The sequence below is a fragment of the Lipomyces doorenjongii genome (genome assembly GCF_038497915.1).
Source record: "Lipomyces doorenjongii strain NRRL Y-27504 unplaced genomic scaffold V1508scaffold_79, whole genome shotgun sequence".
NCBI classification, from domain to species: Eukaryota; Fungi; Ascomycota; class Lipomycetes; order Lipomycetales; family Lipomycetaceae; genus Lipomyces; species Lipomyces doorenjongii.
This window is the reverse complement of record NW_027118146.1, coordinates 31,089-49,672: the sequence shown is the minus strand read 5'-3', so window position 1 is coordinate 49,672 and position 18,584 is coordinate 31,089. Positions and strand designations below refer to the sequence as shown.

General features: G+C 47.3%; 9 protein-coding genes across 9 annotated transcripts; 5 read left to right on the top strand and 4 right to left on the bottom strand.

Moving 5' to 3' along the window:
* The first annotated feature begins 207 nt into the window (after nucleotides 1-207).
* V1508DRAFT_376253 (S-adenosyl-L-methionine-dependent methyltransferase) lies at nucleotides 208-2,002 on the top strand. The gene is made up of 6 exons (XM_066937592.1): nucleotides 208-572; nucleotides 642-699; nucleotides 749-827; nucleotides 887-1,029; nucleotides 1,079-1,677; nucleotides 1,736-2,002. The coding sequence occupies exons 1-6, from the start codon at nucleotides 366-368 to the stop codon at nucleotides 1,784-1,786; spliced, it is 1,137 nt and encodes a 378-aa protein (XP_066793242.1). The 5' UTR covers nucleotides 208-365; the 3' UTR covers nucleotides 1,787-2,002.
* On the bottom strand, nucleotides 1,922-2,545 carry V1508DRAFT_406451 (P-loop containing nucleoside triphosphate hydrolase protein; the record flags this gene model as incomplete). The annotated part of the gene is made up of 2 exons (XM_066938775.1): nucleotides 1,922-2,443; nucleotides 2,498-2,545. 2 exons carry the CDS (start codon nucleotides 2,543-2,545, stop codon nucleotides 1,922-1,924), a joined length of 570 nt encoding a protein of 189 aa, XP_066793241.1.
* Nucleotides 2,546-2,844: 299 nt separating this feature from the next.
* V1508DRAFT_425298 (nuclear protein Es2-domain-containing protein) lies at nucleotides 2,845-4,716 on the top strand. Its single transcript, XM_066941412.1, has one exon. It carries the CDS (start codon nucleotides 2,984-2,986, stop codon nucleotides 4,586-4,588), a length of 1,605 nt encoding a protein of 534 aa, XP_066793240.1. The 5' UTR covers nucleotides 2,845-2,983; the 3' UTR covers nucleotides 4,589-4,716.
* A 1,125-nt stretch (nucleotides 4,717-5,841) lies between these two features.
* Nucleotides 5,842-8,095, bottom strand: V1508DRAFT_425294 (topoisomerase II-associated protein PAT1). Its single transcript, XM_066941411.1, has 2 exons — nucleotides 7,761-8,095; nucleotides 5,842-7,650 (listed from the first exon to the last, which is right to left on the bottom strand). Exons 1-2 carry the CDS (start codon nucleotides 7,838-7,840, stop codon nucleotides 6,207-6,209), a joined length of 1,524 nt encoding a protein of 507 aa, XP_066793239.1. The 5' UTR covers nucleotides 7,841-8,095; the 3' UTR covers nucleotides 5,842-6,206.
* A 1,806-nt stretch (nucleotides 8,096-9,901) lies between these two features.
* On the top strand, nucleotides 9,902-10,883 carry V1508DRAFT_400015 (40S ribosomal protein eS4; the record flags this gene model as incomplete). Its single annotated transcript, XM_066938303.1, has 4 exons — nucleotides 9,902-9,915; nucleotides 9,981-10,047; nucleotides 10,099-10,128; nucleotides 10,179-10,883. 4 exons carry the CDS (start codon nucleotides 9,902-9,904, stop codon nucleotides 10,881-10,883), a joined length of 816 nt encoding a protein of 271 aa, XP_066793238.1.
* Nucleotides 10,884-10,951: 68 nt separating this feature from the next.
* On the bottom strand, nucleotides 10,952-13,350 carry V1508DRAFT_425287 (Metallo-dependent phosphatase-like protein). The gene has a single exon (XM_066941410.1). It carries the CDS (start codon nucleotides 13,186-13,188, stop codon nucleotides 11,302-11,304), a length of 1,887 nt encoding a protein of 628 aa, XP_066793237.1. The 5' UTR covers nucleotides 13,189-13,350; the 3' UTR covers nucleotides 10,952-11,301.
* Nucleotides 13,351-13,567: 217 nt separating this feature from the next.
* Nucleotides 13,568-15,490, top strand: V1508DRAFT_425285 (DnaJ domain-containing protein). Its single transcript, XM_066941409.1, has 5 exons — nucleotides 13,568-13,706; nucleotides 13,766-13,965; nucleotides 14,016-14,091; nucleotides 14,155-14,244; nucleotides 14,318-15,490. Exons 1-5 carry the CDS (start codon nucleotides 13,628-13,630, stop codon nucleotides 15,187-15,189), a joined length of 1,317 nt encoding a protein of 438 aa, XP_066793236.1. The 5' UTR covers nucleotides 13,568-13,627; the 3' UTR covers nucleotides 15,190-15,490.
* Nucleotides 15,491-15,633: 143 nt separating this feature from the next.
* V1508DRAFT_400012 (ubiquitin-conjugating enzyme/RWD-like protein) lies at nucleotides 15,634-16,375 on the top strand (the record flags this gene model as incomplete). Its single annotated transcript, XM_066938302.1, has 5 exons — nucleotides 15,634-15,703; nucleotides 15,768-15,941; nucleotides 16,002-16,077; nucleotides 16,142-16,263; nucleotides 16,317-16,375. The coding sequence occupies 5 exons, from the start codon at nucleotides 15,634-15,636 to the stop codon at nucleotides 16,373-16,375; spliced, it is 501 nt and encodes a 166-aa protein (XP_066793235.1).
* Nucleotides 16,376-17,212: 837 nt separating this feature from the next.
* Nucleotides 17,213-18,378, bottom strand: V1508DRAFT_360334 (V-ATPase proteolipid subunit C-like domain-containing protein; the record flags this gene model as incomplete). The annotated part of the gene is made up of 5 exons (XM_066937143.1): nucleotides 17,213-17,296; nucleotides 17,353-17,519; nucleotides 17,569-17,638; nucleotides 17,725-17,833; nucleotides 18,323-18,378. The coding sequence occupies 5 exons, from the start codon at nucleotides 18,376-18,378 to the stop codon at nucleotides 17,213-17,215; spliced, it is 486 nt and encodes a 161-aa protein (XP_066793234.1).
* Nucleotides 18,379-18,584: the final 206 nt, after the last annotated feature.

The following is an 18,584-nucleotide window of genomic DNA, read 5'->3' as shown; positions in this document are numbered from 1 at the left end:
GAGGAGAGCCGAAGTGGCCGAATTGGCTTTTCCGCTCGAAGCTGTCTGGCAGCCAAGATTACTAGAACATAAACGAACTACTACCGATGTCGATACGTCCCAACTAACAAATATATGTGAATTAAAGCTGCAAGCGCGCAAAGTTTGCGACACACGGACCCGCAAAAACTAATCAGGGTGAGTCGGTTATCCCTTAGGTCGCGTTCAGAACGCGCCCTCGAGGCCTCGACTGGGGCATTTTGCGTGCCCCGGCCGTTGCGTAGCTATTCAAATATAGTTTGCCCAGCTCCCACCTCTCTGTACTGCGCATTAATTTCCTTAATTCATATTCTATCTATACTATTTCAATCGTATACAATCAAATAATGGCTACGGCATTCGTCCCTCAAAAGCAGGACCGCGCTCGGGACGCTCAGTTCAAGACTGCCTTGCACGGCAAGAACTCTACCTCTAAGACCGGCTTCGTTGCCGCTATCAGCAAGAACGCTGACGCCCAGAAGGCTGCTGTCGCTGAGTATTTCAAGCACTGGGACAACAAGCGGCCGTCTACCGAGACTGAGGACGACAAGAAGGTGCACAATGAGTTTAACATGCTTGTGTTGGGATTATTCTCGTGTGAGCTAACATTTAAGGGAATGTAGACGCGACTTGAGGAATACGCCACGCTCACCAAGCACTACTACAACCTGGTAACTGACTGTACGTGCTGTAAAAATTGTCCATGAGCATATAGATTAACGTGCTTTAGTTTACGAGTACGGCTGGGGTACATCCTTTCACTTCTCTAGATTCTACAAGGGCGAGGCTTTCAGACAGTCCATTGCCAGGTATGTCAATTCAGGTCCGATCGGGACATAATACGGGAAAATAGTGCTTATCATTATAGACACGAACACTACCTTGCTCTCAAGATGGGTCTTACGGCCGGCATGAAAGTACTCGATGTTGGTTGTGGTGTTGGAGGTCCCGCTCAGGAGATTTGCAGATTCACTGACTGCAATATTACCGGTCTGAATAACAATGACTACCGTAAGTTCTCTACCAACAAGATTCTGGGATACATTCTAACAGCATGCAGAGGTCGAGCGTGCCAACCACTACGCAAATAGCCTTGGCCTTGCGGACAAGCTCAACTTCGTGAAAGGTGACTTCATGCAGATGGACTTTGAGCCGGAGACTTTCGATGCTGTCTATGCTATCGAGGCGACTGTCCATGCTCCCGTACTTGACGGTGTCTATGGTGAGATTTACAAGGTCTTGAAGCCCGGCGGCACCTTTGGCGTCTACGAGTGGGTCATGACTGATAAGTATGATGAGAGTATCCCACTCCATAGAGAGGTGTGCTACGGCATTGAAATCGGTGACGGTATTCCCAAGATGTACAAAACTGAGATTGCCGAGCAGGCTCTGAAGAATGTTGGCTTCGAGATTGTCCACCAGGAAGACCTTGCGGCAAGGAACGACGACATTCCGTGGTACTATCCGCTCTCTCCCGAGTTCAAGTACTGTCGATCGATTGGTGACCTCGTTACTATTTTCCGAACTAGCTGGCTAGGCAGACAAGTTACCATGAAGGCCGTCGGCCTCTTGGAGAAGCTCCACCTTGCTCCTGCGGGCTCGCAGAAGGTCACGGAGGCCCTTGAGGAGGCTGCTGTTAACTTGGTTCTTGGAGCTAAGGTACGTTGTTCATATTCGATATCGGATATACTTTTCGACAACTAATGTTCTGCTGTAGTTGGGATTGTTTACGCCTATGATGTTGTTCATTGCGAAGAAGCCCTTGTAATTAGTTGGGCTGTTTGCACTGATGGGAGGTTATGGCCTTGTACACTATTAGATATGTGGGTTATACTATGATATGTGCCGGCTACATTATGCTCTGCCAAGGTTATATTTTCCATTTGAATGTCAAAGATGAACTCTATTCCGATACCAACCCAGAATGACGCATGATGGACCACTTCAATTCGTTGATTCCGACCATGGTTTTGTCTGACGTGACTATAATCTCGTCCTTGTAAAACGTTTCACTAGCGCCCATCGCGCCTTTCCTCGACGCTTTGGAGAACCGCATCAGCATGTCCAGCACATGTGCAGGATCGCCCGACTTGGCGCGATCAATCTTTGTGCCGATGATCTGCCATGGGATACCGTAGTTGTCTAGTAGCGCGATCACTTGCTTGTCACTAGGCATTTCAAGAACGCGAGAGTCCATCAAAATATACACCATTTTGAGACTAGCGGCGGTGCGCAGGTATTCTAAAATAACGTCGCCTTGCTCCGTTGTTGAGCCGTATCCATAGCCAGGCAGATCGGACATGATCAATTCGCGGCCAGGTTTGTTACCGATGCCATAGCAATATATCTTGCGAGTGAAACCCGGTTTCTTGGACGGCTTGATTAACTTCATTTCTGGGATCAGTGCCTTGAGAAGAGATGATTTCTAAAAGAGCTGGCAGTCAGTTCTCTGACGTTCGAGAACAAGGGACTAACTTACGCCAGCATTCGTTCGTCCTGCGAATGCCACCTGCTTATGATTAGCCATCTCAGTCACCATGTACTGTAAGGAACCTCACTTGAGGGATCGTTGTGTCAAAAGCCGCATCATGTAAAGGCGGAGACCCGGCATGATAAGTCAGAGACTCATCGAAAAACCGCTTGGCGAGTGCGAGGTCATTTAAGGTCGGTGACCGATATCCTATTCGCAGTGCGTATCTCTGTTTGTCTTTTTTTAGAGGTCGAGGGTGCCCGGCGTTATTATTGCTGCCACTGTTTATTTTTGTGGAATATTTCAGCTTCCAACCCGCTGTTGTGGAGAAGATCAATGACGCTGGAAATGATATCGATATCGCAGGAACTGGACATCGAACCAATGCGCTTGCGGAACAGCAGTGATATGTGGGCCGCCTTATTGTTCGCCTAATCATACCAATCAATCTCTAGTAGATTATGATCCAACACGGTCGACTCAAGAAATTTTAGTATGTACGTCCCAACCCTGGCCCCTGAATTTCTCGGATTAGGACGCCGCAGGATCTTGTCAATCAGTGAGAGACTATATGAGATTGTTGCGTTCAACTATATCGCAGGCCCCTTGTCTCATACCATGGATACACCGCAGTCACCACCGCCAAAGCCAGAAGGGCTGTCGGTGGCAGCCTTTACGGAGGCCAAAGCAGCACTAATGCTTCCTCCGCCACCACCGACCACCAAGATTACGCGACCGAATATCGCCTTGGAAGAGGACACCTACGTATCCTCGATCTCGCGCATTATTGAGCGGGATTATTTCCCGGACCTGGTGCTTTTGAAGTGCAAGAATGCATACTTAGAAGCCGTTAAAGACGGTGATGAGCGCCTTGTGGCCAAACTGAGGAGGAAATTGGAACGGCTGAATAGAGTCGACGGAGTGGCGAGGGAAGAGGAGTTAGTGAGAAAGCGGAAGATACGGAGGCTGAACGATCTCCGGAGACGCGAAGCTGGTTTTCGCGCGGAGACGCCTACTGTTGCAGATGGCAGAGCGGATACACCGCGATTTTACGATGGAGAAACGTTGTACGGGAGCGAAGATAGTCCCAGCAACTCTGACTACTCTGACGATGATGAGCTTGAAAGTCAAAGTGTAGCTGACCGGCCAAGTGAACGAGACACCGAAAATGTGAATACGAATATGTCGCTCAATGGTTTTCAGGCAAAGTATACATCTGAGGACAACGAGTCATTCCATAAGATTCTTGACGAGCGAAATCAGAAGAATCGAGAGAAGTATGCGTGGCTGTGGAACGGGAATAAGATGCCAGGCTACCGTGGTACTGAGTATCTCGAGTGGCATAGATCAATTTCAAAAGATCGGGACGTCGCCACATCGTCATCCACAGCCTTGACGATTGCCAGCAAAGATAAGCCATGGTCAACGTCGGCACTAATAGTGCCTGATACGCGACCCGCAATGCCGGATACTTGGAACTCGAAACCAAAGAACGAACTTATATTTGGTCCCGATGCGGGTAAGCTATCGGCTGCGGCATTACAATCAGCGAGAGCCAAAGAAATTAAACGCGTTAATACGCGCTTCGACCCGTCAGAATCGCTTGGCGTGCACAGCAATAACCTGTTGACCCGTGCGCCGTCGCCGGCGACGTCAGAAGGCTCATCGGATGCTTCTTCCCTAAGAGCTAGCACCCCAAGGGTCCAAGGGTACTCATTTGTCTCGGCGGCGCCGTCGCCTTCGCCTTCTGAGCTTGGTGCGCCTCCAATGACATGGGGTGCAGTGGCAGCAACTCCGGTTGTTTCCAAGTTTCGGGTGGCGGAGACACCCAAACGCGAAGAACTGCACCACAAGTTGCTCTCTTCTATGTCGAAGAGAGCTGGTACACCTAGTTCTAACCGAGCACGTCCAGGTAGTGGGGTGCCGAAGTTTAAGAGTGTACCAGATGTCAAGAAGGCGATGCTGACCCCGGCCGGAAAGCGTTTACTCAGCACTATTGTGAGTGCGAAAAAGGGAAGATCTGATGTACAAGATGCAAGTGAGAGTCGTGAGAATGTGGCAACAAAGAGAGAAATGGCTACGCCTATGTTTAGAAAGTAGATGTATGTATTCGTATTGGTTCTAGTGTACATCGGGTTCCAGATGTTCGTCTTCAATGTGATTGCTATATAGTTATCAAAACAATAGTCGCAACCGAGGCTACATATCAAGCAATGTAGTATGCATACTACTCGGCTGAGTACCTTAAGTAATAATTAGTAAGTCCTCATTCGACAACAAGCACGCCAGAAAAACGAAATAGAATGTCTCCAAACTGCTTGGTGTAGCAACTATGATACGATAAGTCCATTTGCAGCTGAACGGTTCGGAAATATCGTCGGCAGAATTCTGATGGCCAAGAGGCCCATTAGCACACCATAATGCAGACTGCAGCATGAGTATGGCGGCGCCAGGCCTGCTTGTATGAGACGGAGATGCAGTGGTCGTGACGCATATGGAGATGATGTCGTTTGGGGCGTATTCCGGGTTGACGCGAAGATGTGGTAGTATTCGGCGGGCGGCGGGCAATCCATGAAGAGGACTCTACGCTGTCGCGCGAGTGACACTTGACGCAGGAGGGAGTGCTGCGGTAGACCGAAATCACAAGCGGCGTTCCTTTCGATGTGATCGAGGACTTTGGACACGACGAGTGCAGAAACCAGCTGTAGGCCAGGTCCTTGCAGCGGGTGGTGTAGCGTGCGACTTTAAGCAGGTGAACTCCCAGTTGTCGCGAACTGCGAGTGTCTTGAGCATTTCCGTAAGGTCAGCGCGGGACTCAAAGCGCATGCCGACAGCGGGCGCTGGCGTCGAGCACTGATTGTGTGACTGTTGTTGCTGCTGTTGCGGACACTGAGTAGTAGAATCGAACATTGCATTGAAGGGCAGCTGTGTGCTCGGCAGTGAGTGTACGACCCATGACGGAGGTATTGACTGCCTCGGATATGGTAGGGAATTGATGGCTGGCGTGTCGTGGAGCGCTGGCAGCCGCACACACGCGGGACCAGCGGAGCCAGGCGAGATGGCGGCGGCAGTAGCGATAGAGAATCCATGGCAGGAGTGAGACCGCGAAAGAAACATGCCCACGCCGAGCAGTTCCGTCCCTGTGACGAGGACGGCCGTGGGGAAGCATGCGGCGGAGGCTTATTATGCGTAACTAACTTGGTAGGGCACAACCGAGATCCCGGAAGCGCCGACGCTGGCAAGCATTACCCACATGAGTGTGCCACTGTTCAACATAACAGATCTCTGCGGGTCATGCGCCTTATGGGTTTCAAAAGTTGCTGCAAAATATAACACGCATAATGTTATTTGATCACTGATACGAATATTGCAGTAGCCATCTTTGCAGTGTCGCCACCGTCGTTCGTTATTTTTCTCTTTAGAATTTACGCGACAGCGTCGAGATGAGCTGTCTCGACGCTTCGTTATGCTACAGCCTTTCTCCCCCATGTCCAACGCTAAGTCTCTGTCCGATAGCAACGTATCGATTTCAGTTATGTCGGCTCCAATAACAATATAATATGGACATCCGACTCAAGCTACCGACTGTCAAGTAACGACCGTGTCGCTCCAGGTTAACAGTATAATCAAAAGCTCGTGACACACAAGAATTTTAATGCTACTCAAAACAATACTTCCAAACTTCAATTCAACGGCTCCCAGCTTTCCACATGTCTGACTACGCTCTCTCCTCCGCAGCCTTCTTCGCCAAGTCCAAAATCCGTCGCGGTCCCTTCACGGTCGCAAACGCAATCTTACCCAGCGCACCCTCAACGACGTATTGCTCATGCTTAGGATGTGCCTTGGCCGCGGCAATGGCCCGCTGCTGCATGCGCTGCATACTCTCCTGTTGTCGACGAAGACCATACCGTGACCTTCGGCCGTACTCGTTCAGATACTTCTCCGCAATCTCTGTATTGCTCACTCCGCTCTGACCCTGGCCATCCTTCGGTCCGTGTAGAGCTGTGTACACTTGATAGTAAAAGTCTTCTGTGAACGGGTCCTCCGTCACCAGCTGCTGCAGCTGTATACGTGTAACATGATTCTTGTCTGATGATGTCATCAACCCGTTATATCGAGAGAGTCGTGCCGCCTTCAGCTCCTTAATCATCTCTTGCTCCGTTAACGCACGTTGGTCAGGTGACTCTTCTATTACTGGGTTTTCTTGCGCACGCGCCATAGGTGCTGTCGGGTGTCTTTGACCATGCTGATGCTGCTGTTGTTGTTGTTGTTGCTGTTGTTGCTGTTGTTGTTGCTGTTGTTGTTGCTGTTGTCGTTGTTGCTGTTGTAGCATCTGATAATAATCCTGTTGCTCCTGCATCGAAGGAGCTCTCATGGGCAGCTGGCCTGGCATTGCAGACGGCACTTGCTGCCGGACCAACTCGCCATCAGCATACACTGGTTCCGGAAACCGTCGCAGTTGATTGCCCAATGGCGGCTGCATCGGTCCATTTGGGAACGAAGGCGGCATGCCGAACTGTGGCCCTACGGGTTGCACGCGAGGTGGGACCTGTCCGTACTGCTGTTGTGAAAGCGTAACTCTTCCTGATGGTGAGAATTGTGGCTGTGTATGCGCTGGGGGCATGACTGGTGGGAGCTGTTGAGGTGGCAACTGTTGTTGCTGTTGCTGTTGGGATTGCGCCTGTGCCCGAGTAGCTGCTAACAGCTGAGCTTCAACCTCTTCCAGGCTCAAAAACTTCTTCGGTTCTGGTTGTTGTTGCTGACCCTTCATCTGCGTCAATACCTGGTGGGCCGGTGACATACTAGCCGGGCCCGACGATGAAGATAGATCCGTTTCCCATAGCGACGCCATCGGTTTCAACTCTGGAATCTCAAATATCTGCCGTTCCGCTCTTCTCACATTACTAATCCCACTCACGGTGTTGGTATTATATTGATTTTCTGACTCTCTTTGCCTCGATTCAAGCTGCTGTTGTCTTCGGCGAGAAAACAAGATCTTCTCCTCTTCTTCAAGCGCTGAAACTGCCTTTGCTGTCTGTTCAGAGAAATCGAAGTCTTTACCGACAGGCTCTGCAAAAGCACCGAAAGTCTCATCGTTTAACTCATCATAGTTTTGATCCAAATCCTCGGCGAGGCCGTCATACGTATCCTCAAATTCACCGCTATAGCCGTAGTCAGTTACAAAATCATCACAGTACATCCGCGGCCACTTAGCGCAACCAAGGTTGTTCGGTAGTCGAGAAGCCGTCGTGAAAAAAAACCAAAAACATACTCTCCATTCCCGTCATAAAACGACGAATCATTGTCCCGCGTACTCGGATTTGCGGATGGATCAAATCCAAAAAACGACATTTCGAAAGAGCGCCTTCTATTTTGTAGATCCTGACGTGCTACTGCCGGTTATGTTGTGTATATATGGCAGCTCACAATATTTTCACTGTGATACCAACTCGAGAACCTTTTCCCGCACAAATCGTATAACCAAATAACAAATTAAATAACGAAATTGACTCGGATCGACTCGGACGATTCCCCAATACGTCTATTATTGTTGTATTGCATGTGTTGTGACGTATATAACGCCAATATGTGAGGGCTCTTTGCAAGTCGGCTCGCCTCTACAGGGAGGTGGAGGTGGCTTTACTAATATCTGTGACTCGTGATTAATTTTGTGATCGCGTCCAGGATCGGGTTGGGAAGATCGGTTGGGTTGGGTTCGGTCAAGCGATATTGAGCCGCACCATACTTAGTGGAATACTGCCACTCGCTTGATGAAACTTGCGCTGATGGTCGATATGATGATTACTGAACGAGGTGATTTAGGAAGCAATTTCTGGCAGCGTGCGTTCTAAGATATGATAGGCAAAATGCTGCGAGGAACTAAGGTAGCTGATTACTTACTCCTGATGGATGATTTCATGATTAGAGTCAAGCTTGGCTCAAGATCAAGCACTTGGAGGAATGACCAGATATCTGACAATATTGTGCTAGGAACATTGACGCATAACTCCGAGTATTCTCGGGAACATCTTTCAGACCAATGAACTGCAGATTACGTGTTCAGGAAGTTCTGTACCCCATCTGACAGTATCTTCGATCCTGCTCGCCTCCAGGTGCCTTGCCACAAAAAAGTGTAGTGTACAATATCTAGCACGTTAATATGCTACGTGTATATGATAGAGTAATCTTCGCCAGCACAGATCCGAGGGACATATATCATACAGATATCACCTTCCTGTGTAACAGCGCGCGATTCAGCAGCAAGGGAGGTTGCTCTATCCTTAGTAAGGGAAGTAAGATGACCCTCTAGCAACAAAGACGACCGGAGGTTCGTGGCATAATCAGTCGGATGGAGACACATGATGGACGGTCCCCTTCCTGGAAATATGAAGAATAAGAAGACACTGCCGTGCACAGCAGACAGAACAGTCTTGAGGAGACTTTTGATGACTGGCGTTAGGATAATCCTTCGGAAGGAAGGCAATATGAAAAATACACCATTGCCCTAAACAAAATTACAGCACACAGTGCGCATTGGTTTTGAATGGTGTGCAATCGCCAGTCCGAACTGTTTCTTTGATACAGATGGCTGCATATGGCAGCTGCATCTATGACAAAACTCCATTGAGCTCAACTCAACGACAGGTCACCTGGAGAGGTAATGCCATCAGCGGGTTCAACGCAACGGTCACTTCTATTTCTTGCAAACGTTACCCTAGCCCACATTACTAGACCCTCAGATTTATGGTTTCATTCAGATTTAGAGAAGGTGAACTCCAATTGAATTTGGGTTAGGGCTACAAATGAAGTTCGTGCAACCGGGCGATGAAGCATATTTTAGGTCGAAACCGAAATTAGCAAACTGCTCTCTCTATAGTTCTCCTGAGCTCTCTGAGTACCTCAATGGTACAATTGAATGTAAACCAACTTGTAGCTATGCTAAACAGATAGGCTATCCTTGCAAGATACTATCTATGAACAAATAGCAAAGTTTAGTAGTAATATGTGCACACGCGGCCAAATTATTATAAGTAAACGTAAATTCAATGTCTGATTTTTGATAACATACATGCACAGGTAAGTCGTTGTGCTGTATAGTGTACAATTTTGATGTACGTGTTGCCCTGACTTAAAATTCCATTGCATATGCGACAAAACTCTACAAGACCCTGATATTGTATCAGCCGGTAAAGTGTAACATGAAATCCACTGTTTTCGCCTCGTGGCTTGTGACTGCTTTTTTGAGGCTCTATCAAGGGCCTCCACTTCACTACAACACACACTGAGCCAACGTTAGGGCAACCGACACCTGGGTCACTGGCGTAACGCTACACACAGAACAGGTCATCTACGTTTTTCTGCCATACTCTCTATCCTTTCGATCTCCAACCCACAGCAACACATATTGTGAACATGGCTAGAGGACCGTACGTAACCAAATTATGCAGCTTGTGCGAGTGAGACGGGAACGCTAATATAGGTTATTCTACAGTAAGAAACACATGAAGCGCTTGGCCGCGCCATCGCACTGGCTTCTCGACAAGTTGTCTGGTGCCTATGTAAGTGGACGATATTTGTACGGGCATTTGACATTGCGAATATACTGTTAGGAGGATGAAAATATGAATTGGGGAATTACTGTCGGGCCTTGATATCAGAATTTAAAGTAGTTGCTTACGATAATTGGCAGGCTCCACGACCATCGCCCGGGCCCCACAAGCTACGCGAATCACTCCCTCTCATCATCTTCCTCCGAAACCGCTTGAAATATGCTCTTAATGGTCGTGAGGTCAAGGCTATTTTGAACCAGCGTCTCGTCAAGGTTGACGGCAAAGTTCGCACAGATTCCACCTACCCCGCTGGCTTCATGGATGTGATTACTCTAGAGAAGACCGGCGAACACTTCCGTCTCGTGTATGACGTTAAGGGCCGATTCACCATTCACCGTATTACCGAGGAGGAAGCCTCCTACAAGCTCGGCAAGGTTAAGCGTGTCCAGCTTGGCAAAAAGGGTATCCCATACCTTGTCACACACGACGGTCGCACAATCCGCTACCCCGATCCCCTTATTAAGGTCAACGACACCGTAAAGATTGACATTGAGACTGGCAAGATCCAGTCTTTTGTCAAGTTTGACACAGGAAACCTTGCCGTCGTCACCGGCGGCCGTAACATTGGCCGTGTTGGTGTCATCACTCACCGTGAGCGTCACGAAGGTGGTTTTGACATCGTTCACATCAAGGACTCGCTCGACAACACTTTCGCTACCCGATTATCCAACGTTTTCGTCATTGGTGAGGGCAATAAGCCTCTCATCAGTTTGCCTAAGGGCAAGGGCATTAAGCTCACCATTGCGGAGGAGAGAGATAAGCGTCGGGCGCTTGCTTTGAAGTAAGCGATGGAATTGTGAGATAAGGATGTGTTGGGTTTGTTCGTTGTCTCATGTGCTATATATATATGGTAGTCTTTCGCTACTATTCAAGTAGTATGCGTTATGTAATTGTCTAGTTAGTCTTGCGAAGATAAAAAGTTACCTTTGTTACTTGAAGTCACATAAAACATCTACTTTCAAAGCCACATCGCATTTAGTAATATTAAAGCAAAAATCACAAGTCCAAATATGCAATGTCTGACGATTGTATACCAACGTCTACCCTCATAAAGTCATCTATACTCCCACTTCTTTCCTTCTAAATCATATACCATATGCTTAACAAAAATTCATGACACAAGCCATCACCTCCACCCACATGTGATTTCCATTCCACGCTTAGATAAGAAGCACACAATCTAATAGAAATAGGGCAGGGCGTCTACCTGGTGTCCTTGATGCACTCAGTGCCCCATCCACGAACGTAGTCCTTGATCAATTCCTTGACCGGCTTCCCACCGTATTCCAACACCTTCCAATTATCCTTTGGCGTCGTAGAATCGATCTTCGCTAAAGCTTCAAGCACAAATGGCTTCATGAAGTCCAAGAAAATAACATCGGTCGATTCCGGCGCAGAACCATCAGCCGGAAAAGAGTCATTGGTTGCAACGGCATTAGGGAGATAATACAACGGATACGGCTTATGCGGAGTATCATCACCATCCATACCATAATCATCAATTGTAACATATCCCGTAGTTTTAAGATCTTCTTGGTCCTGTGGCCCAGACATAGCGGAAATGAGAGAATTCATGACGCTGATGTCGAACGTATCACCAAGGTTCTGCTGCCGCACCATCATCGTGCGAGAAATTGGCGTCGTTAGTTCCATAAAAATATAGTCCAATGCGTTTAACTTCCCGAGAATCTCCTTCGCAATAGAGTATGGCACGGAGGGGATATATAGCCACGCGTTGTCGAACGGAGAAACGATATAGCCTGAGTCGACCGTGAAGATACCCCCGTACATATCATAACGTAGAGAACCAGAATTAATAAAAATAAGCCTCGATTTGCCATGAAGAGTCTCATCGTCGCCAACGAGGTTCTGCAAAACATGATCCTCCAAGAGGCTCAGCAAACTGTTAGGACCAGGATACATGGCCTTCTCGAGAAGATAATCGGTCGGAACACAGCCAAACGGATATGTCAAATTGAGCTTAACACGATAATCGTCAATGATCTTGGAAATCTTCCTGCCATTCTTGGTACCGAAAGTGCCGTCAGGACCAAGTGTCTTATTGGCCTGGAAGCTCAACGAGTAAGGATTAAAGTCGAGATATCTGCGCGAATACTTCAACGGCTTGCCATAGTTTGGGGAGTCCTCAGACTTTCCAGGCTCAATACCGTCAATGCTAAGCCATCCTACGGTCTCCAAAAATCTGCCGGCCTGCAGAGCTGATGCACGGCTGTCAAGGACGGTAAAATCACGAACATGAGAATGTCCTCCGAAATATTGAATTGGGATGCTCTTATGAACCGCACGGATAGCACGGTGAATGGCCCACATCTCGGGCCAGAATCTGATTGGATAGTGACCAAAAACGAGGAACATGTCGATGCCTGGCTCACGGATAGCAGACTGGAACCATGCTTGTTGAACGACGTCCTCAACATCGGAAACTCGAGAGTTTTCGCAATTGAGCTTGAAGTCGAAAAGAAATCCGAATGCCATGATGTTGATGCCCTGATTCTTTGTAGTAAATCGATGGGATCTTTGGCCAATATGAACCCACGATCCATTAGAGAGCATAATCTCAACGTTAGAAGTGAGGTATCTTCCATCAAAATGTGGCGCAAGCATATCATATGTCTGCTGAGTAACTTCACACTTGTAGAGCTCATGGTTGCCAATGCTCATCAAATCTATCGGAGCCATCATCAAAATCTTCTGGCTAATTTCACCATTCGGGAATGTCGCGTCTGATAGGCCATTGCCATCGTGCTGATCGCCATCATCGACGACAATAACGTCGACTCCCTTCTCATCTGCAGTCTCTTTAATATGCTCAATGAATGATGTGTAGTCGCCCCAGTCAGCGGCATAACTAGGCTGCAGAAGATGGCCGGCAAGCCAGCCATGAGTATCAGTGGTGCTGATGAAGTTCAGCTGGCCCCATTCGATGGGCCGCAGCGGCAAAGTCTTTGGAGGAGGAGCGCTGGAAGGCTGTTGCAGAATGAAAACATCCTGGTCTGCGGCGACAGAGACAAGTGCGTTGAACACAAGCCCCGACAGTAAAAGCAGTGGGCTACGATAGAAAGAAACCATGGTGAGCTATCGCCGCTCTCAGGAACGCGATCTGGAGGAGTTTAGAGAGGTCGCAGATAGATGGTAGACCGCCTCGTCTATTCCCTCTCCAGAGATAGATCTTGCCAGGGCGCACCATTTGGCATCTCTCCCTTATCCGTTGCCAACGCAGTTAGCGGACTGGTAGTTGCGCAGCGTATTTCCGAGAATGCTCTTAGCAGTCGCCTCCCTTTGTTCAGCGTTTTAACTGGTCAGACTTTTGCTTGTTTCTGCTATTATGTGGTTTTGCTGTTATGCATCAATAACAATGTCCATGTGCGGTATATGCCATTTTCATCTTGTGGTTTAACTGCCGATGCGCTCCGACTTTGACACACTGGGGCAGCAAAAAAATTTAGGCTGTCAGAATTACAGTACAACTACACTTAAAACTGGCAGTCTCAGCAATTCATATACCACTATGTCTGCCGCTGTTTTGCCTCCTCTTACGGTGGACCGTACGGAGAAAGACGCTTTTGTCTCCTATGGTCATTTGTCGGGTAAGGAATCATTTGTTGGAGAAATCGAGAAGCTGTTCTCATATGTGAAATATGAATAGCATTTACTCTCCGTGCTATCGAGCCTGTCGGTCCTCAGTATCTTTCGCATGCACGTCGTGCTCTCCGCGGACGGACCTGGTCTGAAGATGAGCGAATCCAGGCCCAGATCAATGTCAAGAATGTTGAGGAAGAGACTGTCTCAGAGGATGAAGAGCCAGAAGATCCTGTAATGCTGAGTCGAGACCCAAAGGACTGGAAGGTATAATTGGCAATTGGTGGCATCCGCATCACATTCTTACAATGAATTAGGGACAAGATCACTATAAGGTCCTAGGCTTGTCGAGGTACAGATATAGAGCTACGGACGAGCAGATTAGACGTGCCCGTATGGATCCGAAGTTTACCCACAGTGGCTCATTTCTAGAGATGCTAACCTTATTTTGTGCAGATCGAAAGAAAGTGCTTAAACATCATCCCGACAAGAAAGCTGCCTCCGGCAGCATCGATGACGATGGTTTCTTTAAGTGTATCCAGAAAGGTCAGTAGGGCGAGGAAGGCTGTTGTGATCAGGTTGTTGCGACGAGGTATTTGTTAGCTCACATGTCAACTAGCAATGGAAATTTTGTCCGACCCTGTCAAGCGCCGTCAGTTTGACTCCGTTGATGAAGCTGCTGATGTGCAGCCTCCTACTCGTAAAGCTAAAGGCAGCTTTTACAAAGACTGGGGCCGTGTATTCGAGTCCGAGGGCAGATTCTCTAAGAAGCACTCAGTTCCAAAGCTTGGCGATGGAAGCTCGACGAAAGAGGATGTTGATTATTTCTATAACTTCTTCTACAATTTTGATTCTTGGCGTTCCTTCGAGTATTTGGATGAGGATGTCCCCGATGATAGCGACAATCGTGATAACAAGCGCTACACTGAACGCAAGAACAAGACTGCCCGACAGAAGCGTAAGACTGAGGATACGGCTAGACTTCGAAAGCTCGTTGATGACTGTTTGACTTTGGATCCGCGAGTCAAGATGTTCAAAGAAGCCGAACGAAAGGCCAAGGAGCAGCGAAAGTGGGAACGTGAGGCTGATGCCCGTAAGGCTTCTGAGCAGGCGATGAAGGCTAAGGAAGAAGAAGAACGCAGACACAAGGAGGAAGAGGAGCGGTCCAAGAATGAAAGGCTGAATTCCAAGAAGGCTAAAGAGTCTGCAAAGAATGCCAAGAAGAAAAACCGCCGAGCCGTCAAGGCTGCAGTTAAGGACGCCAATTATTTTGTCGATGGCGTGGCTTCAGCTGCAGTTATTGATTCCACTCTTGATGATGTCGACCTCATCTTGGAGAAAATCGATGACACTGAACTTGCTGATTTTGCTCAGAAGCTTAGTGGTAGTACTGAGAGGGATGCTGTGAAGACAGTTTTCCTGGACGTTATCGTAGACCTAATCAGTTCTGGTAAAGCGAAGCCTACGGATTTCAAAACAATTAAGGCATAGAAATTACTAAATTTGGGCGCAAAATTGATTGTTTCGTGTTATGCATTGGTAGATGATTAAAAGTTATTTGTTTGTAGGTAGAAATTGATAACTACGGTTTTTGTAGTTGATCTTACCTTATGTACTGCTGGATTCGTGCGATGTTAAGGCGGTTGGCATTGGACATCTTGTCTCTGAGTGCTAAATGGCAGGAATTAGTGGAATTGTCTCCATGCTTTGGATACGATAATGACATTTCGGTTTGTAGGGTGAAGACTGCAATGGTCTAAACTACTGCGGCGCCTCACATCTTGCCCTCCCAACGTTCCAACATAAACTCATATTCTCCATGAGACACTGAGTACACTATTGTTCAGATTTTCTTGAACTGCTACTATCTTTATTCTTCCACTTTAAAGGATTTCAGGTTGGCGAAAAGCTGGTAGTGAGGTACAGCATCGAGCTATGGCTAGTAAACCTTCGGAGACAATTTTACGGCGACAACTGCGCGAAATATCACGGAACGGCATTCCTGGTTAGTGACTTCTCCTCGCAGCCGTGTTGGATGTAGAACGCTATCCTAATTTTTTATTCTATAGGAATATCAGCTGGTCTAGTGGATGACAATATTTACCAATGGGAAGTTCTCTTGATCGGGCCGGACGACACTTTATATGAAGGCGGATTCTTCAAGGCACGACTCTCCTTCCCGGAGGACTATCCTCTTCAACCTCCAAAAATGAGGTTTGAGACGGCGATGTGGCATCCAAACGGTATGAACCGGGACAAATTGACGATCACTCGACAGTGATTGACTTCTTATATTTCCGCAGTGTACCAAGATGGCAACGTTTGCATTAGTATTCTTCACCCTCCTGGAGAAGATAAGTACGGTTATGAGGACGCTGGGTATGCTGATTTACGATGCAATATCCGTCTAATGGCCTGAGAAGAATGGACTAATTCGCGATAGAGAGCGTTGGCTACCTGTCCATTCACCCGAAACTATTCTACTGAGTGTCATTGCGATGCTCTCGTCACCGAACCCTGATTCGCCCGCTAACATCGATGCTGCCCGGGAACTCAGGGAGGATTGTAAGTGATCAATGCCGTCGACGCGGTGGGAAACGAAGAGCTAAATATTACAGATCCAACGTTCAAGAAGCGCGTGCGCAAACTAGTGAGAGAAAGTGCCGAGGCGCTATGAAAGTTGGCCGGCAATGGGACCCTTATCAGATGTGTAGTATATCAGCATCACCTGCCATTTATATCTGTCATATACCCAAAAATTTTGATTGGTTGCGCTAAAGAGTACTCCTCTACAGTTAGCCATGTTCAACTTATTCCATTATGCTAATTTTCGTTCAGGTGGTCAGAATGAGGACTCTCCATTGACTTAAGGTTTGCAATAGTGGTATGCAATTAAGGTGCAGGCAATTAATTAATTTGGTCAGGATAGTTTGACTGCTTTCGTCTCTTGACTATACTGTACATGATTTGCTATTTACCCGTTCATTGCAACAATTTTGTATGTCATCATTTGATCTTCCAGATTTCAGTATGCTCGGCGCACTTGTTTGGTTTGTAATTCGCTAAACGATATTGTATGTCAAACTATCAGTGATATTGGCTTACCACATTATTTCAGCTACATTGCCTGCTTAGCCAACAGGTATATGATATAGTAATATTTCACATCACAATAACACGCCGCCATTCTAATAAGATTCTATTAAACTCCCTACATACATATAGTCTGTGTGAATGTGCCGCCGAAAACAACTTTTGAGCGCGTCGAGTTATCTATATGATTGTACACCATTATCGTAATATGACAGAAAATAGAAGCCAACACCTATCACTGCTAAAACGATCGAAGTACTTCAACAAAATCATTACATGAAGCACGTTCCATTGCGAAAAGCAAGCTATGACGATAAACTGTTGGAACAAAGCGCTTGGCCTCCTGCCGCACATCCTCCAATCCGAAACTCCCAAAATACCGTCTCACATTTCATAATATGCCATGTTTATTTATTTGTACTCAAGCAGTGGCCTTAGTGTTGAGAATAAGAGCCACAATAAGGCCGTACAGACCCAAGACTTCCGCGAAAATGAGGATAAGGACCTATTATTAAATATTAGTGGTTGCCCCAGAGCATATGAAAGAATGTTATTTCTCACCATGCCCACGAAGAGCTTTGGCTGAAGCATAAATTGCCGAACACCCTCATCCCCAACAACACCGATAGCATATCCGGCGGCTAATGCCGAGAGGCCAACGCAAAGGCCGCAAGCAAGGTGCATGAAGCCTGAGAAAAGGGAATATTCGTTATCTGGTGACATATCACCTGCGAGATTGTTAGATATGCATTCAAACACGTAGTAAAATCTACCTACCAGCAATCAAGACACTCACAACGAGGCCATAGACGGCCAAGATACCAGACATAATGACTGGAATTAAACTCTAAACGATTCTCACGTTAGTTTTATGTTTGCTGCCTTTGAATCCTTGCACAAAGAATCAAAAGGAATTGAGAGAGGAGCACTCACCCGCATGATCAACTCAGGCTTGAATGTACCAACACCAGCAATACCGATGCCACTCTTAGCAGTTCCTACGGCAGAGCCGAGCGACGAGAGAATGATGGCCGAGGCGCATCTAAACACAACAATAGTTAGCATACACCCACGTAAAAGTAATGCGATCGAAATGTGTGCGAAGTTAGCCAAGTTAGCGAACAAATGCGACAGATGCGGTGTAACAAGGGTTCCTCTAAAATTGACATAATCTAAACCGGAGTGTACCCAAAATCCTCCGATTAACAATTTATTGGCTGCACCATATTAGCAGCTAATTAATAGTGACCGTCGCTAAATACTAGTATACTGAATGCCTCGCTACCATTTGTTGCCTAAAGAGCGAATCATCATGCTGCGCTGTCGTGAAGTCTCATGCCGCTCCATCCATGTCAGATGGCACCAGCAGGCCATTCGCTCTCTTAATATAGCTGATAATTGTTTCGCACAATACGAATTGACATCGATGAGGATATAACCTGTAAATATGGAGATCCGAAGTGATATGCCCCGACAACTGCTCCATTTGTTCGCTCTCCCCGGCAATAACCAGCCAGCACCACAGACGTACCCAGCAAAGCCAAAAAATGGCGCGAAAGTCGGGTAAAGCTCGTTCTCCGTATCCATGGCTACTAAGTATAGGCGTGACGGAAGTAGAGTATATAGTGCTGCTGGAATTGGCGGCAGGTGACAAAGACAAAATGGCAGGCTCAGAGTGAAGGGAAGATGGCAGCAGATAGGACCGGCCGGGTAACTATCGGCTAACCATGGTCGGGGTGGACTAGAGCAACCCAAACCCGGCCTAAATCTCATTTCCACGAACAACGACAGAG

Coding starts and splice junctions, on each gene's coding strand:
- V1508DRAFT_376253 (XM_066937592.1), top strand. CDS start 366: ATGGCTACGGCATTCGTCCCTCAAAAGCAGGACCGCGCTCGGGACGCT. Junction 700..748: donor CTACAACCTGGTAACTGACT/GTACGTGCTGTA, acceptor AACGTGCTTTAG/TTTACGAGTACGGCTGGGGT. Junction 1,678..1,735: donor ACTTGGTTCTTGGAGCTAAG/GTACGTTGTTCA, acceptor GTTCTGCTGTAG/TTGGGATTGTTTACGCCTAT.
- V1508DRAFT_425298 (XM_066941412.1), top strand. CDS start 2,984: ATGTACGTCCCAACCCTGGCCCCTGAATTTCTCGGATTAGGACGCCGC.
- V1508DRAFT_425294 (XM_066941411.1), bottom strand. CDS start 7,840: ATGTCGTTTTTTGGATTTGATCCATCCGCAAATCCGAGTACGCGGGAC. Junction 7,651..7,760: donor TTTTATGACGGGAATGGAGA/GTATGTTTTTGG, acceptor CTACGGCTATAG/CGGTGAATTTGAGGATACGT.
- V1508DRAFT_425287 (XM_066941410.1), bottom strand. CDS start 13,188: ATGGTTTCTTTCTATCGTAGCCCACTGCTTTTACTGTCGGGGCTTGTG.
- V1508DRAFT_425285 (XM_066941409.1), top strand. CDS start 13,628: ATGTCTGCCGCTGTTTTGCCTCCTCTTACGGTGGACCGTACGGAGAAA. Junction 13,966..14,015: donor GAGACCCAAAGGACTGGAAG/GTATAATTGGCA, acceptor ACAATGAATTAG/GGACAAGATCACTATAAGGT. Junction 14,092..14,154: donor CGAGCAGATTAGACGTGCCC/GTATGGATCCGA, acceptor TATTTTGTGCAG/ATCGAAAGAAAGTGCTTAAA.